Here is a 16,606-nt window from a genome sequence, read left to right as displayed (position 1 = left end):
AGAGGAGTCGCGCGTCCACCACTGAAGTGACCGTCTGACTCGAGAGGACAACCTGCACTGATGATCGAGCGTGAATGGACTCTTGTCCCAAGATGTCAAGAGAGCATGCTGCAGGGGACGAAGATGAAATTGGGCAAATGGAATCCTCCCTAGAACCCTCATCCCGAACCGAATGGTGTGAGGGCCTGGTTGTTGAAGATTCCGAACTCCCTGCCGGAGCGCTCGAGCCTTGTACTGAGGGAGAATTACCAACCATCGGGAGGTGTCGAAAATCATCCCTAGGAATGAAATCCTCTGAGCTGGGACAAGGGACGACTGTTTCCCGTTGACCAACCATCCTAGGCGAGATAGGGTATCCAGTGTGATGCTGACATTTTCCTCGCATGCCCGAAAGGACGGACCCTTCACTAAGAGGTCGTCTAAGTACGGTAAAACCACTATGCCCAGAGAATGTAGAATGGCCATGACGACCGCCATTACCTTCGTGAACACTCAGGAGGAGGTGGCCAACCCGAAAGGCAGAGTCACAAATTGGAAATGCCGACCATCGATTGCAAAACGTAGGAACCTTTGATGCAGGGGAAAAATAGGGACGTGCAGGTAAGCATCCTGGACATCGATCGAGGCCAAGTATTCTCCCTGCTCCATGGTCGATATGACTTAACGGAGAGATTCCATTCGAAAGTGCATGATTCTGATGAACCGGTTCAGGAGCTTTAGGTCCAAAACCGGCCTTACTGTCCCATCCTTCTTGGGGACCGCGAACAGGTTGGAATAAAAACCTTGAGTTCTTTCACTGTGGTACAGGGACAATGACCCCGTTGCGCTGCAGTACCTTGATGGCCCCTAGCAATGCCTCTGCGCAGGATTCTGCTTTGGGAAGCCGGGAAAGAAAAAATCGTCTTGGAGGATCTCCGACAAATTCTATTTTGTACCCGGACAACACTAATTCCGCCACCCATGCGTCGCGTGCCACCGCGACCCAGACGTGGCAGAACCTGAGTAGACGTCCGCCGACTCTGCCGTCTTCAGGTACCGGATGCCCCAAGTCATTTCGCTGAGGGCCTCTGGGACCTGGCCCCCCTTGACCTGGGAGGGCGGCCTCGCATACTGCCCAGCGGGTTGGCTCTATACGTGACCTGACGCTCCTTGTCTTGGTTGTGCGAGCTGGGGCGGAAGAACTGGCCGCTGCCATCCATCCGGGGCTGTGAAATGCTCGAAAGCGTGCCTGAGGCTGACAAAATGGCAGTTTAATTTTCTGCTGTGGGAGAAAGCTGCTTTTTCCCCCCGTAGCATCTGAGATAAGTTTGTCTAATTTTTCACCAAATAGGCGGCTACCCTGATAAGGCAGGGAAGTAAAGGATTTCTTGGAAATCGAATCAGCCCGCCATCGCCTTAACCACAGGGCTCTCCTAATGGCGATTGCATTCGCCGCCACTAGTGCTGCGCAATTAGCCGCATCCAAGGACACATTGATTAAATAGTCACCCGCCATCGCAATCTGACCTGCTATCTCAGACACTTCCGTCGGCAGGTCTCTATCCTGTAGGACCTTATTTAAAGAATCTGACCATGACATCATGGCCTTGGCTACCTATGTTGCCGCAAATGAAGGAGAGAGTGCTGATCCTGATGCCTCATACACCGAGCGGGCTAAACTCTCTATGAGCCGATCCGTGGGGTCTTTAATGGAAGAAACACTAGGCACCGACAAAAAAGTTCTTGAGGCCAGGCGTGACACTAGGGGATCCACAACCGGAGATTCCGCCCATCTCTTACAGAGCTCTGGTGCAAACGGATATCTCGTTTCTAGCGTTCTTTGTCCAGAAAAAAGCTTGTCTGGACGTTCCCTGTGCCGCTGCACTATGTCCTCGAACTCTGGATGAATGCTAAACACTATGCGGTCGCCTGGCCTCCTTAAAGGATACCTTATGACCTGCGGTTAGGGAGACGTCCTCCTCAATACCCAAAGTTTGATTGACAGCCTCAATGAGACTGTCTACCGTCTTCCGACACCCCGAAGTATCCAGGTCCAAGGATTCCTCCACGTCATAACCTGAACTCTGCTCGCTCCCGGAAAATGGTGACGGTGAGCGAGACGCCGCACTCACGGATGCCGAAGCACCGGAGGGGCCCGGAGACGCAGTGTGGGTTCTCTTCCTATGCGTCTGTCTAGAGAGAGTGCGGCCCCTGTAGCCCGGATGAACCCTCCCAAACAGGCGAGCCGTCATCTCTACCCTAACCGGGGCCTGAAGGGTCTCAATCGCCTTCGTAAGCGAAACCATGGACCGAGAGAGTGATAACGCCCACTCCGGGGGATCCAGACCCCTGGGCTCCGTCGCAGGGGAGGGCTCCTGGGCGCGTTCGGAGTCACAGGCTTCACATAACTTAATAGTCTGCGCTCGTGGGAACATAACCCCACAGGAAACGCATGCGGCATAAAGGAACGTGTACATTTTTCCTTTCCCAGACATATTGCTGATTAGGCCAAATTTAAGAAAGTTCGAGGGGAAAGGAGGAGGGTAACCCCTTAATGCACGTAGTGTGGCTCCGGGACGGGGTCGCACTTACCCTGCTCCTGTGTGTGTCCCCCCCACGCTCTTGGGTCTGCCTCCGATGCGCTCCTTCACCTCTGGGTAGGCTGCGAGTGCTCTCCTGATCGCGGCCTACCCTGCACTGAAGCCGGGGCCTCAATTTTATCCGGCGCCCGCCCTAGTCACGGGGGGCGGCACCGGATATGATGTCATGCCGGGGGGCAGAACTTCTACCCGCGGCCTAGGCCGAAGCCGTGGGCTAAATTAGACACCGTCCGCCCGCTAGTGCGCTGGCGGCCCCGCTACCCCGGCGATCCGGTCCTTCATGCCGCTCTCCTCACATCCGCTGGCGGTGCAGGTCCGCGGCCCTGCTGAGCTTCCTGCCTGACATAACCACGCGCAGGTACCAGGAGGGAAGAGGGGAGGCGAAGAGGTGGAGTAAGAGAGGCGGGAGGAGGGTGGGGGGGTAATGGCGCTTGCAGATCGCAGCCCTAGCACCATTAAAGCCAGTGGAAAAACCTCAGGGGACTTTATAGTGTGAGCCCTTACCCTGCTCCTCCAAAAAACGCTGCCCAGGGCCCTCCCCAGCTCCATACCTGTCACTCCAGCCACTCGGTAGCGGCACCTGGGGTATTTCATTTTAGGACGGTGCAGGCACCCTAGCTCCGTCCGCCTTGCAGGGGCGAGGAGAGGGACCGTCCGCCGCCATGCAGCACCGCCGTCTTGTGTTGGTGGAGCAGTGGGGGCCGCACAGACTAGTCTTGTGCCTCTGTGCAAGCTCATGGTTTCAATACCTAGTCGTGGACAGGGCTAAGTCTGGCATAATGTCCCACGTCGCGGGAAAGGACACGCGGAGGGAGACTCGCACGTGCGCGCCCGTTGATGGTTTGGGGAAATCGGATCCTTTCAATAGGATGCGTTGCCCGTCACATCTTCATAAAATAAAAATAGATGTCTGGGGAAAAGTCCCAGAAATGTCCCTCGGTGCGGGAAAGGATACGCGGAGGCGATACTCAACGCGTGCTCGCCCGTTGATGGTTTGGGGAGATCGGACCCTTTCAATAGGATCCGTCGCCCCTGTCTCCTCTTCATAGCAAGAAAGCAAAAAAAAAAAAAAAATAGTCTGGAGATATCCAGACTGCGTGTGCCTCCATAGGACACTAAGCTAAAAACTGGTTTCCGCCCGCAATGGGGGCGAGGGTGTATGCGGCGGAGGAGGAGCTAACTTTTTTTTTTGTACACTTAGTGTCAGCCTCCAGACGGCAGTAGCATACACCCACAGTACCTGTGTCCCCCAATGAGACTAAGGAGAAAAAAAAGAAAACCTTTAACACATCCAATAATCCAAACTTCTGAAATCATGTCTGGTCACAAGAAATGAAGTCTGCACAGTGCCACTACCCAAAATCACCACCAGGTGGTGCCAACCTAATCTGCTGCTTCTTACCTCTTCTGCAAGATGGTCAAAGCCGTAGTTGTACAGCTCACACACGTAGTGTCGCTGCAGTGTGTCTTCGTTTACTTGGAGTTGTGGCGCCAGCTCCACGGCGAGGGTCGGCCAGTCCAGCGACTTCTGCTCCACATCCGATTTGGCTTCTTCTGTCTTCACTGTAATCTGTGACTGGAACTGCGCCTGGACGGCTGCACCGATCAGCTTCATTAAAAACTGAGGATAATAGAATGTACTGATTCATCGCTCTTTACCATTACTGTCCATAAGACAGACGTCAGGGGCCGCATTATGGGGCGCGTACCTGCTGTCGTAGGCTGACTAGACTAGGATCCATGTCTCCACTGGGTAACAGCTGAATAGACGTCAGATCTTTGAAGAAGGCATTCTTCCCCTGTAGTAAAACATAAGGAAGTTACGGGTCTTCTGGTACAAAACAGCAGGGAAATTCTAGAAGAAGGGGCTCATAAGTGAAGCAGATTTCTCTGCTAAGATACTGTAGGCCATGACAATCGTACAGTTTTATCTCTCCAAACGTTCAGTCTAATAGACTAAGATAGAAAGAAACTGCAGCTGCGTCTCCCTCCTCCCCCTGGCTTATGCTTAAGGTAAAAAATATATCAGAAAAAAAAGTAAAGTTTCATATTTTTAATAAATTTACTGATTAACGCAAAAATGGCTTGCAGCCATCACTAGCAAGATGCAAAGAGACTTCTCACCATGACACACCCGGCCTGAACCAGAGACGGATATCTCACCTTACTGTCGAAGAGAGCAAGAGGTTTAGCGGACTTGAGGGAGAAGTGCACGATGGCGTACATGATGATGCACAGCACAAACTGGTGTTCTACTAAAGGATAGTGAATGTGCTTCTGCTCCAGAGCGAGCTCCACGATAGAGCTGGGACCTTCCACCGACATCCACGCGTCTTCTACCTCCAGCAACGGGGGAGACATCTCCTCACTGCTGACATCGGCCTGAAGATGAGACGGTTACAAGAGCGGCTACACAGAACCCATCCACCACCCGCCGTCCATGTACTGTATCATCCCCCTCTATCTGGTTTCCCAATATTTTATCCAGAAGAACTAGCAGAAGTCCAGATTTCTTAATGTACAAGAAGGTGATATTTACCTCCATCATTGTCTGCAAGAGGTCGTAACAACTTCCCAGGAAGGTGGTCATAGAGGTATCGCTCATGCCCACATCCTACACAGTGCGAGGAAATGACAGTCAATCACATGTAAGGGAACTGAATATAATTACACATCCATAATCCTGTGATAATGGGAGATTGGAAATACACGGGGGGTCCGGGGATCACATGTACAAACTTTAATAGATATGCAACTTTTGCCAGATCGAAAACTTTAAATGGGCGGCAGCACACGTGAGCAACCACTTCTTCATTCAAATGGGGGACAAGGGACCTTTATTATTGTGATCGGTGGTGATGAGACCCTCAACAATCTTCTAGTTATTAACTATTCAAGGGTTAGGGGATCATTTTCTATTACCAGAATACACCTTTAAGCTCCATACACCAGCAGCGTCGCCTGTACCTACCCGTCTACACAACCGATCTTTTGGCGATTTCCCAACCTAAATAGAAAAAAAAAAATACAAAAATAAATCAGCAGCACACGTGTGAGACCCTAACAGCTCGGGATCGAGCCCCTCTTCTGATAATCGCCTGTAATAGATGTGCTCACCTTATCCATGAGATAAGCGGCGGCTGAGAAGCGTTTAATAATAAATGTATTCCACATCATCAGGGACAGCCCTAAAATACAAGAATGTGACAATAGTACATTCCTATCACAGAGGCAAATGGATACAGACCTGCGGATAAACATACGATCGGGTGAAAATTCACACTGTCCCCGGGAATGGGGTCCCCTCCGTCTATCCTGTGAACAGTACTGAGCATGTATGACCATCGCTCCATGCAAAATATCGGAGGTGGCCACACGTGCACTACAGCTCCCATAGATGGTCATGACTGCATTCATACGGGGGACACAGGATCGGTGGGCGTACTAGCAGTCATACCCTGACAAATCATATCTATAGCATCCCGTTAAAGAGTGATGACTTTCTATGCCGCTTACCAAACTGCACGTGAGCATTACTAATGTTCTTTAGATGATCCACAGACCGGACTAGAAAATGAGCTTCCTGGAAGGACAGAGCAGAGACCTGGTGACCACACGTTTGTCATATATATGCACACAATGTACACTCGGCATCTTCAAGAAGCAAATTAACAAATTAAAGGGGTGGTCCAGGCACACAGTATTAATGACCTATCTGCGGGACAGGTCATCAATAGCAGATCAGTGGGGGTCTGACATTCGGCAGCTGTTTTTCTTTTTTTTTTAAAAAAAAAAAACATTTTGAACGGAGCGGCTGATGGACCTAGGTTTTTTTTCCAGCTCTATTCAAAGTGATTACATCCAGCCGTGGTAAGAAAAAACAGCTGATTGCTGGGGATGCAAGTAGGGTGTCACACCGTCACTGATCTGCGATTGATAACCTATCCTACAGAAAAGTTATCAGAGTATGCCCGGACAATCCCTTTAACTACGGACTTATCAGTGCAGATGAGACGACCGTTCACCTCGGGGTCTTTGTTCCACTGAACCATATACTCCCAGCAGCAGTGAGCGAGCAACACGTCCAGATCCAGACTACACGGGAAATGCTGGTACACCGAATACAGCAGATCTACAACTGACAAACAAATCGATATATGCATCAATGGAGAAGTTTAGACAAGTTATCGCTTACCTCCCAGCTGACCTTCTCGTGCATGGAGAGCTTTTGTCTTTTATAGTGCAGAGCTCGTTTCCATGGAGCCCGGCCTGTACAGCCAAGCCCAGTGTACCCAGTAGTAATATTCCAGGAGAGAAGTTAACTCTTAACATACCAGCCACTTCTCTCCAGCCCACTGATTTCTATACAGATGTTTTCTAATCATCCCTTTACCCCTCTGTTTTCCTGTACCCACTCCCTTTCCCTACCACCCCATATGTCCTTTCACCCTCAGTAGAGCAAGGCCTAACACAATCCCCCTGAAACAGATATCACTGATGATACTTGTTTCAGGGTGGGGTGAGAGACTTGTTTCAGTATCCCTGCATGCCATGGGGTTCACAAATGAAGAGTCAAACAGAAAGTAGTTAAAAAAACTAAATAAAGCAGTTAGATAGGGAAGTGAGGGAACAATAGAGAATATGTAATTAAAGTATATTAGAAAAAATTTATTTTAATCCTTATTATCGATCTATTTAATGTCATAATCTGTTATTTTTGGACCACCCCTTTAAGTCTCTTACTCCATTGTATGTCCAAGGATTAGGAATGTATTCATATAAATACCATCCTGGATTTACTCGTACAAAATAATGGCATCTATCCAGTTACCTTGACTTTCCTCTTTGGCATCTTCTGATTTTGGCGTCTCCACAATAGCCATCGCCATATTGCTGGTCTCCCCTGGCTCCTGTGCACGGTGCTCCTCAGAGTCCCTCTTCTCCCGGGCAAGCTTTAACATCCCAGGGCAAATGTCTTGTTTAAACACCCACTTGGCCACGGTGTCCGCAACGCCGCCTGGAAACAAGACATAGTGAGGAATATAATACACTGTACATACGAGAGTCATGTGATAAATTGACGCCTCCGTTCACCTTTCCCACTTTCCAGAAGCTTCTTAATGGAGAGCTTCCCGAGCGGCTCCACCTGCAGGGAGGATACTTTACTCGTCTTCTTCAGGCCCTTGGAATGCAGCAGAGTCTGGAGGATAAGGCAGTCTTCCAGCTGCTTCAATAAGAGTTTCCAATACTCCGTGTCCAGGGATAGCGCTTCCCAGGAGTCCGTCATGGACTCGCCATCATCCTCCTGCAATGATTTCGGAAACTAGGAGAAGAGCTATTGTCAGGTCAGTGGGAACGAGTGGACACAACTTATGTATAAAGGGTATCTTTATTTGCAGTAAAGAGGCGCAGAGCCTGAGAGCTAACAGGAAGGCAGCAGCATGGAGAAGTTAGACATAAGAGAGCAGAACATGTGGCGCTAGAATACCAGCAGGGCTGACTCTAAAGACCCAAGAACATAATGAGAAAGATGTGTGCAGCCTTCACCAGTGTAATAAGTTATAAGTGCACCCAACAGACCCTTCTTATAATGTGACCAGTAAAAGAGTACACCTGTGCATAGACTTCCTACAGAGGACAAGCTATTGGCAATTACTTAGTACTGGAAATCGTGCACTTACCTTCTTCTCTGCCAGAGTGTTGGTGATGTTGGCAGCCACGGAGTGCCCGACGTGGGCACACAATAATGCAGCTCCATTGCTGGTTGACTGGACACAAGCAGTTCGCATCAGCTGCCACCAGGGGGAGACAGACTGCAAATCCCAAGTCTCATCTATGGCCACTAACGGGGGATAAAAATAGCGGTTGGTCCAATGTGTCCCTCAATACAGAGCCACGTCTGGGGGGGTCTAGAACCCTGCAGCCCCCAGTCTCTGGTAACAACCTTCATACACCTGACCATACAGCATCATCACCTTTATATTTGTGGCACAACATTACCTATCTGTATTATTATAATTATTATTATTATTATTATTATTATTAATCCTCATCTACCAGGTTTCCCAAACAAAAGAAAACTTCCCCCGTACTTAACTTCTTCTCCCTGCGCATCCCCTTCTCCTGGCACCCACCTTTCATGCTGCTTAGTTGGGACAACATGTTATGGAGGCAGCACATGGACTGCGTGTTCTCCAGGATCTCCTTCTCCTTCCAGAGCCAGACTTTGACAAGTAGGGACTGTGACAAGACACACACAGTGAGAACGCCATAAAATGTGGAGACTCGACCTGGTCTGTGATCTATTTACCGGCTGTGCAGGGTAACTGCAGCCAGATCTAGTCAAGTGAATGGTGTCGGCTGCAGTCGTCTGCACAGCGGTGTGGTCGTGATGAACCGTGAACACTACAGTTTAAGGATGAAGGGCAAAATGGGCACTGCAGCCACTTTATTGTGTGAATTGATGGGGGTCCCACAGGCCCCACCCTGCTGCTCATAGCGATGTGAAAAGACATTTGAGTTTCCGCCGCGCTTATATTGCACCGCGCTGCAATCAGGTGATTATAAAGCACGTCGTACCAGTAATAGCTGCGGGCCGAGTCCGGCCTTCTCCAAGGTCTCGCACATCTCCTGTGTGGAGCATTCGCCGTGGAGACACTTCCAAAAAAAGAAGCTTCCTGTGCAAAATACAATGAGTCATAGTCACAGGGAGTACAGCCGCCATTCACGCTGCATAACAATCGTGTACAAGGAGAAGAGGAGAATGACATGTGAGGATGGGTAACTATATACACACACTCACAGATGCTCCGCAGAGAGATTTAAAGGGGTATAATCCCAGACACTGCATATGGAGGTGCCCTGACTCTTGAAAGAAGAGCTGGGCATATTGTATTCCAACATGCCCGATCCTTTATTCTCACAGGAGACAAGTCACTGCCAGAGATGCCAGGCAGCTGCTTACTCCCGTCGCCATATTTAGAGCCCATGCACACGCTGGGACAAGCATTGAGTGCATGGCCACCATATGGCCTACAAACTTTAATATGCAGGGAATCTGTACAATTACATTTGTGGCAAACAGTAAATGCAGATAATACATCAATTCTGTTGAAAGCACTCATGTCTGGTGCGGATGGGGATCTGCTCACCTAATGCAATGTATTCCTCGTCACTTATCTTCTTCACATTAATAACCTCCGGCTCACACTCCAGATACTCCAGGAACGCCCTCACTGGTAACACTCCATGTTCATCATCGGCAAAGCGGACGCCGGTTCTCGTGTGCTCCTGCTTGTAGTTCCGGATTAAAGATTGTAGCTTTGTCAGCTCGTCCTCCTCCAGCCTCAGCAGCTGGGCCAGATCCTGGGGGGAAACAAAGAAGACTAACCAGTGACACTCACACGTAGGCCATACAGTCACCGTACACAATGTGGCTGCTCATATTGCCTTTATTATTTATTTTACACCTCGATAGGTTTCCCAACTGCAAATGTAAGTATGTCACTGGTGGGACCCTCATCAGCGAGGAGGAAACTGGATGAATCGCTTGTATTAGACCAAATTCACACTAGTCAGGTTTGCATATTTCAAATCAAATACCTTTTATTACAAGATCCATGGAAGAAATCTGAGAGTTTCTTCTTTGAAATCTGCAGGAGGGTTAACTCCATTCAATGCGACCAATTAGCATGGTGCTAATCCCTCCGCTTTCCTTACGGATTCAGCAGACATTAGTAACCTGCTTCTTGGTTTTGCACAGATTTTCGCTCTGAGTGCAGGATTTTGCTTTCTTTATCGCCTTATTGGGGGACACAGATTACCATGGGTGTATGCTGCTGCTGCTAGGAGGCTGACACTATGCAAAAACAAGAAAATTAGCTCCTCCCCGGCAGTATACACCCACCGACAGGCACCAAGCACCTCAGTTTGTGCTTAGTGTCTGTAGGAGGCGGACCGGGATCTCCCCAGATCCGCAGTTTTAATCCAATTTTCCTTTCAGGTTTAGTTTGAACTTTTTAATTTTTCCCTCTTTTCTCTTTTAGGTTCTTTTCCATCGGGAAACAGGGTATAGTTATCACTCTGATTTCCCATATCATGCGGCTGAGCGAGCAGTGTGGTGTCACCCACATCACAACTCTCAGTACCGCAGGCAGGACTTTTCCCTATCACCTTCTGGTGACAAGGGTTACGGACAGGTGGCTGGTCCTTGCTGAATCCCCCTCCTCACCCCTTTCTCGGGACAGGGCTGAGAGGAAGACGGCGATCGCAGGTGTTTCAAGCAGTCTTCTGCAGGATGCGGGTACAAAGGACTCCTTCCCCTCCCAGCGGCCTGCCGTTTCCCCGTGGGCCCCTGTGGTCATCCTCTTCTGGGACGTCAGGTAAGTGCCTGTACGTTCCCTCCGGCCCCGCATAAGCTCCAGTGTCATGGGAGAAGAAGGGACCTGGTTTTGCAGTTCCACAAGTTTGAATCTCCCGCCCTTTTCTGCCTGTCGCGCGCTCAGCCGCTTGCCTTCCTTCAGTTTCCCTGCTCTAGCCAGGGAGTCTACGGGGATCCCCTCACTCACCGCAGCGTCAGGACCTGGTCAGATCATCCTCAGCGCGGTATGTCGGGCATGTGAATAAGTGTTTGTGGAAACTTCATGCGCAGGATATAGATTATCACCAGAGCTAACATGTGTGAACAGTCGTAGTCATGTGGCTGGGGGGGGGGGGGACTGGGATCTCTCATTTATTGGCTTATCCTCCCCTATTGTTAAAATACCCCTTTAAAAGCAAAACAGCTTTATTTCAGGATATTCTTGACTATGCAAATTGTCTCTGCAGAGAGGAAGACGACTAGAACTCTAGTACAACCGCGCTGCTTCTGAAGTTTTAGTCCTCTCTGAAGAGACAATTTGCACATTTAATTTCCCAGAGGAGCAATGCATGGCCTGTAAGTCTCCTCACTCTGACATGCCAGGCTTGGCTTGTCAACTCTCCACAAGGAGAAACGTTACCCCTTGGAGCCCAGGATATTCCTGACAAATCCTTGATGTAAAAAAAAATAAATAAATAAACTATTAAAACTGATCCTGTACATTGTTTTTGTCTATTGCCAGGTACTTACTTTGGTAGAAGGTGCGGCATCAGTTCCCAGTGAGTCAGAGTTGATATTTTGAACGGATGAGTAAAGATGTAGAAGTTTTAATTTGTTCTCGCAAAACCCAAGCAGACCCTCGTCCACGTACTCCACCTCTGCGGGCAAACAGACACTGTGTCAGGGCGGATTTCTAGTGCATGGGTGCATCCCCAGGTAACTCGGACCTTCGCTGCAAAGAACAATGGCCGCCTATGGACACAGTGATGCGGCAGATCAAGTGCAGCCACAGATGATTGATGCCAATGTCATCAAGGTTCCAGGTTGATGCGCTGCCATCCCGAACTAGTTCTACTCATTAGCGTATGCATAGAGACCAGAATAAAAGTTTTCTCACACTTATCCAGGACACCGAGAACTCGGCTAAGAAATATAGACAACCTCAGGATTATAAAGACACGCGTTGTCAATGTCAGTCCAGTACCTTGACTCCGGAGAGAGTCCAGCAAGGTCTGTGTGATGCTGGTAAGGCAGGGGAGGGGGACGCGCTCACTGGCCAGGAGGCTTTCCAAGGCCTGAAGATGGATGAGAAAAATCAACATTATAGCAACATTCCCCGAGTAATAAAGCAAAGCCACAGAAAACCCCTGGGATCTTCAAACAAAAAAAGAAAAATATTAATGAGACCAAGGACGTTACCTGTTTCTTAGTGGCAGGATATTTAATATCGAGGAGAATCTCCTTTGCTTCAGCTTCTAAGCGCTCTACAATATAAGGGAAGATAAGTAGTAAAAATAAGTCGTTATTAATAAGTTTTATCAAACTTTTGTACTGAGTAATCCCATCATTTATCATTATTTTAGCCCCAATTCTCAGGATTTAGCTTTTTATAATTTGCTCCTTCCATACAATTTCTACACTGAATTCTGTTTGTCAGTAGCTCCCCCCAGTGGTGACTGTAGGCAAGCAGAATTTTACAGTTTATAGGGGTAGTTCTACCTTTAGACAAATACATAGAATATGTTATAAATGTCTGACATAGGTGTATCCCAGCGATGGGGTCTGCAGCTATCCCTAGAAATGGATTCTCACAAACCAATCCTGTCCGAGAAAGTGGAGGACACATCATCCTGAAACGGGTAAAGAGAGAAGTGGCCACCGCAACAAATTTCTCTTTAAGATTTCTCTTAAATCCACAGCCATTAACATCTGACAGAAGCAATCATGCATTTGGAACCAACAACTATCAAGTTGTGGAGGTGCATGCCGTCCTTTTTTGTTGCCCGGGAGGTGGCTGGTAGGTGTGTGTGCCGCCCTTTTATGGTCCCCGGAGGTAGATGGTGGAGGTGTGTGCCGCCCTTTTATGGTCCCCAGAGGTGGCTATTGAAAGAGTGTGCTGCTCTTTTATTGTCCCTGGAGGTGGCTGGTGAAGGTGTGTGTTGCCCTATTATGGTCCCCAGAGGTGACTGGTGGAGGTGTGCCACCTTTTTATGCTCCCCTGATCGGAGGTGGCGGGTGGAGGTGTGTGCCGTCCTTTTAAGCTCCCCTGATCGTAGGTGGCGGGTGGAAGTGTGTGCCGCTCTTTTATGCTCCCGATTGTAGGTTGCTGGTGGAGGTGTGAGCCGCCCTTTTATGCTCCCCTCATCGTAGGTGGTGAGAGGTGTGTGCCGTCCTTTTATGCTCCCCTGATCGTAGGTGGCGGGTGGAAGTGTGTGCCGCTCTTTTATGCTCCCCTGATTGTAGGTTGCTGGTGGAGGTGTGAGCCGCTTTTATGCTCCCCTCATCGTAGGTGGCGAGAGGAGGTGTGTGCCTCCCTTTTATGGTCCCCGGAGGTAGCGGGTGGAGGTGTGTGCCGCCCTTTTATTTTCCACTGATCGGAGGTGGCGGGTGGAGGTGTGTGCCACTCTTATAGTCCCTAGAAGTGGATGGTGGAGGCGTGTGCTGCCCTTTTATGCTCCCCTGATCGGAGGTGGCGAGTGGAGGTGTGTGCCGCCCTCTTATGGTCCCCTGAATGGAGGTGGTGGGTGGAGTTGTGTGCCGCCCTCTTATGCTCCCCTGAATGGAGGTGGTGGGTGGAGTTGTGTGCCGCCCTTTTATTCTTCCCTGATCGGAGGTGGCGGGTGGAGGTGTGTCGCCCTTTTATGCTCCCTGATCGGAGGTGGCGGGTGGAAGTGTGTGCCGCCCTTTTATGCTCCCGTGATTGTAGGTTGCGGGTGGAGGTGTGTGCCACCCTTTTATGCTCCTCATCGTAGGTGGCGAGTGGAGGTGTGTGTCGCCCTTTTATGCTCCCCTGATCGGAGGTGGCGGGTGGAGGTGTGTGCCTCCCTTTTATGCTCCCCTGATCGGAGGTGGCGGGTGGAAGTGTGTGCCGCCCTTTTATGCTCCCGATTGTAGGTTGCGGGTGGAGGTGTGTGCCACCCTTTTATGCTCCCCTCATCGGAGGTGGCAGGTGGAGGTGTGTGCCGTCCTTTTATGCTCCCCTGATCGGAGGTGGCAGGTGGAGGTGTGTGCCGCCCTTTTATGCTCCCCTGATCGGAGGTGGCAGGTGGAGGTGTGTGCCTCCCTTTTATGCTCCCGTGATCTGAGGTGGCAGGTGGAGGTGTGTGCCGCCCTTTTATGCTCCCCTGATCGGCGGTGGCAGGTGATGTGTGTGCCCTTTTATGCTCCCCTGATCGGAGGTGGAGGTGTGTGCGCCCTTTTATGCTCCCCTGATCGGAGGTGGCAGGTGGAGGTGTGTGCGCCCTTTTATGCTCCCCTGATCGGAGGTGGCAGCTGGAGGTGTGTGCCTCCCTTTTATGCTCCCGTGATCTGAGGTGGCAGGTGGAGGTGTGTGCGCCCTTTTATGCTCCCCTGATGGGAGGTGGCAGGTGGAGGTGTGTGCCTCCCTTTTATGCTCCCCTGATCGGAGGTGGCAGGTGGAGGTGTGTGCCTCCCTTTTATGCTCCCCTGATCGGAGGTGGCAGGTGGAGGTGTGTGCCGCCCTTTTATGCTCCCCTGATTGGAGGTGGCAGGTGGAGGTGTGTGCCGCCCTTTTATGCTCCCCTGATCGGAGGTGGCAGGTGGAGGTGTGTGCCGCCCTTTTATGCTCCCCTGATTGGAGGTGGCAGGTGGAGGTGTGTGCTGCCCTTTGATTCCATTTCTCATGTTTGCATTTAGATTTCTAGTTCTTTAAAATATCAGAACAGAATATATTTACCGTGATTTGGGGCTTTGGCCTTTAACAATGTGGACAGCTTCTTCACTAAATGCAGATCTTTTGCCCTTTCACATTTTTTATCACTGGAAAAGAAATTACACTTTATTCCGGTACACTGTGACCGCCTTATACCACATCCAGAGATACCGTGATAAAAAAAAAAAAAACATTTTGACAGAGAAGCTGTGAAGATTACGGTTTATTTTTGGGAGTAAACCTAGAAATCTTTGAGTCCCGCTCATCTCATAAGTCCAGCGGGATTAGTGAGTCTGTTCCTGAGACAGATACCTGACCAGGCGAGCTGCTATAATATTACTGGAGTGTAATTAAAGGCAAGGTGGAAGCTTGACTGTGAACCACGTGTTCTACTGGTTCAGTCACAATCTCAGCTGTGTTATTACCCTACCGACTGCACATGCAGCTTTTGGTTACATTCGAGGAGTTTTATTCCATAATGCCTTGTTTTTACGGCTCTGCAATTCTTTCAGGGTTGTTCTCTCTGCTGCCTTAGAGCTGATGCACTATTTGACCCTTTGATTGTCAAGTTCAAGTGTGACCATAGTTTGCTCAAAGACGTTCTACTCTCCCTTTTAATTTGGGTCATTGGGCTTTTTCTAGTGACACTTTATGGGACTGAATGAGCCCTGGACACTTAGGGGAGAACTAGAAAAAGCAAGTCGTAGTGCCACAGGGAGTAATGTATTAGCATGCAGAAGTATGCGGCTACATTGTAAAAAATAAAAATAAAAAGGCACACAAAAATGTAAAAAATAAAATGTGATCATTTGGTTTAAAAAGAATGTAATTTCTCAGAATGCTGAGTAATGTGGCTCGTATGAGTTTCCCAGAGATAGAGGTGTAAAGGATAACGACTAATCTACAGCTGAATCGGATTATAAATGCTTATGGCCAATAATACAAGTCAACTGTAGGCCTGAAAAATTGCTAAATATCTTACCAAACCCAACACCAAACACGCTGCACCCTGCGAGCAAGAGTATACAGCAAAACAGATGTATAGTTCTGCATGGAGGTTTGCAGCACACGTCACCAGTACGGACGCGATCCGCTTACCTGAGCGCCAGATGGAACGGGATGTTGACGGTTCTGACGTTTCCAGACACTGGGTCGATCAGACAGATCTGATAGGTCTGCGGTTGCCAGCCTTGGCTTGTCACATTATTTAAACCCATGATCTTATACCCGGGGTACAGCAGTCTACAAGACAGAATCCAGTTAGTCTCGTTTGCACGCTTTCCTCCCATGGAACAGGGACAGTGCTGTACGAAGGCTGTGTGTGTATCCGGATGTCCGTGTCCTGTAGGGCTCTTTAAGTACCATGATGACCATGCTCTGAATCAGTGCTGTAGACCCTTTATTTTCAGGATCAGTTGAGATCCCAGGGGTCAGACCCCTACGGATCATAAAGTGATGATATGTCCTAGTGATACGCCACCACGTTATGAGATGGGCATACCTTAAAGGGGGCCAGAGTCCCCTCATTCCACATCAAAGAGGAGGGGTGTAAACGGAGAGTCGGTCAAGGATTCAGACAGTCGGTCATACAAACTATATGGGAGTAAACACCGTTAAGTGCATGGTGATTTGTACTATATACCGCAATACTGATGTACTACACTAAATAGTACAAGTAATCAAACCATCACAAGTGCAAGACTCCAAAGAGCTCTTTTAGCAGCAAAATAAAGTTCCAGGGTCTCAGAAAACTGCAACAAACCATTTTTATTATTA

General features: G+C 49.3%; 1 protein-coding gene across 4 annotated transcripts in view; it reads right to left on the bottom strand.

The window, feature by feature from the left end:
- Nucleotides 1–16,606, bottom strand: part of RAB3GAP2 (RAB3 GTPase activating non-catalytic protein subunit 2) — a 75,694-nt gene that overhangs the window by 17,039 nt on the left and 42,049 nt on the right. For 3 of the 4 annotated variants that reach the window (XM_073556792.1, XM_073556795.1, XM_073556794.1), the window contains 19 exons: nt 15,929–16,072; nt 14,855–14,937; nt 12,358–12,422; nt 12,143–12,233; nt 11,689–11,816; nt 9,731–9,944; nt 9,159–9,256; nt 8,714–8,819; nt 8,261–8,421; nt 7,674–7,902; nt 7,411–7,596; nt 6,605–6,717; nt 6,096–6,162; nt 5,697–5,767; nt 5,551–5,586; nt 5,119–5,193; nt 4,743–4,961; nt 4,289–4,378; nt 3,982–4,200 (listed from right to left, as the gene is read on the bottom strand). In XM_073556792.1, the coding sequence (XP_073412893.1) occupies nt 3,982–4,200; nt 4,289–4,378; nt 4,743–4,961; nt 5,119–5,193; nt 5,551–5,586; nt 5,697–5,767; nt 6,096–6,162; nt 6,605–6,717; nt 7,411–7,596; nt 7,674–7,902; nt 8,261–8,421; nt 8,714–8,819; nt 9,159–9,256; nt 9,731–9,944; nt 11,689–11,816; nt 12,143–12,233; nt 12,358–12,422; nt 14,855–14,937; nt 15,929–16,072 (2,395 nt within the window). The remainder of the gene's footprint in view (nt 1–3,981; nt 4,201–4,288; nt 4,379–4,742; nt 4,962–5,118; nt 5,194–5,550; nt 5,587–5,696; nt 5,768–6,095; nt 6,163–6,604; nt 6,718–7,410; nt 7,597–7,673; nt 7,903–8,260; nt 8,422–8,713; nt 8,820–9,158; nt 9,257–9,730; nt 9,945–11,688; nt 11,817–12,142; nt 12,234–12,357; nt 12,423–14,854; nt 14,938–15,928; nt 16,073–16,606) is intronic. The other variant, XM_073556793.1, reaches the window with a different exon arrangement.

Source organism: Dendrobates tinctorius, unplaced genomic scaffold (genome assembly GCF_039654945.1).
Source record: "Dendrobates tinctorius isolate UK_male_01 unplaced genomic scaffold, ASM3965494v1 ptg000239l, whole genome shotgun sequence".
Classification (NCBI taxonomy): Eukaryota; Metazoa; Chordata; class Amphibia; order Anura; family Dendrobatidae; genus Dendrobates; species Dendrobates tinctorius.
This window is presented reverse-complemented; position numbering and strand designations above follow the sequence as displayed.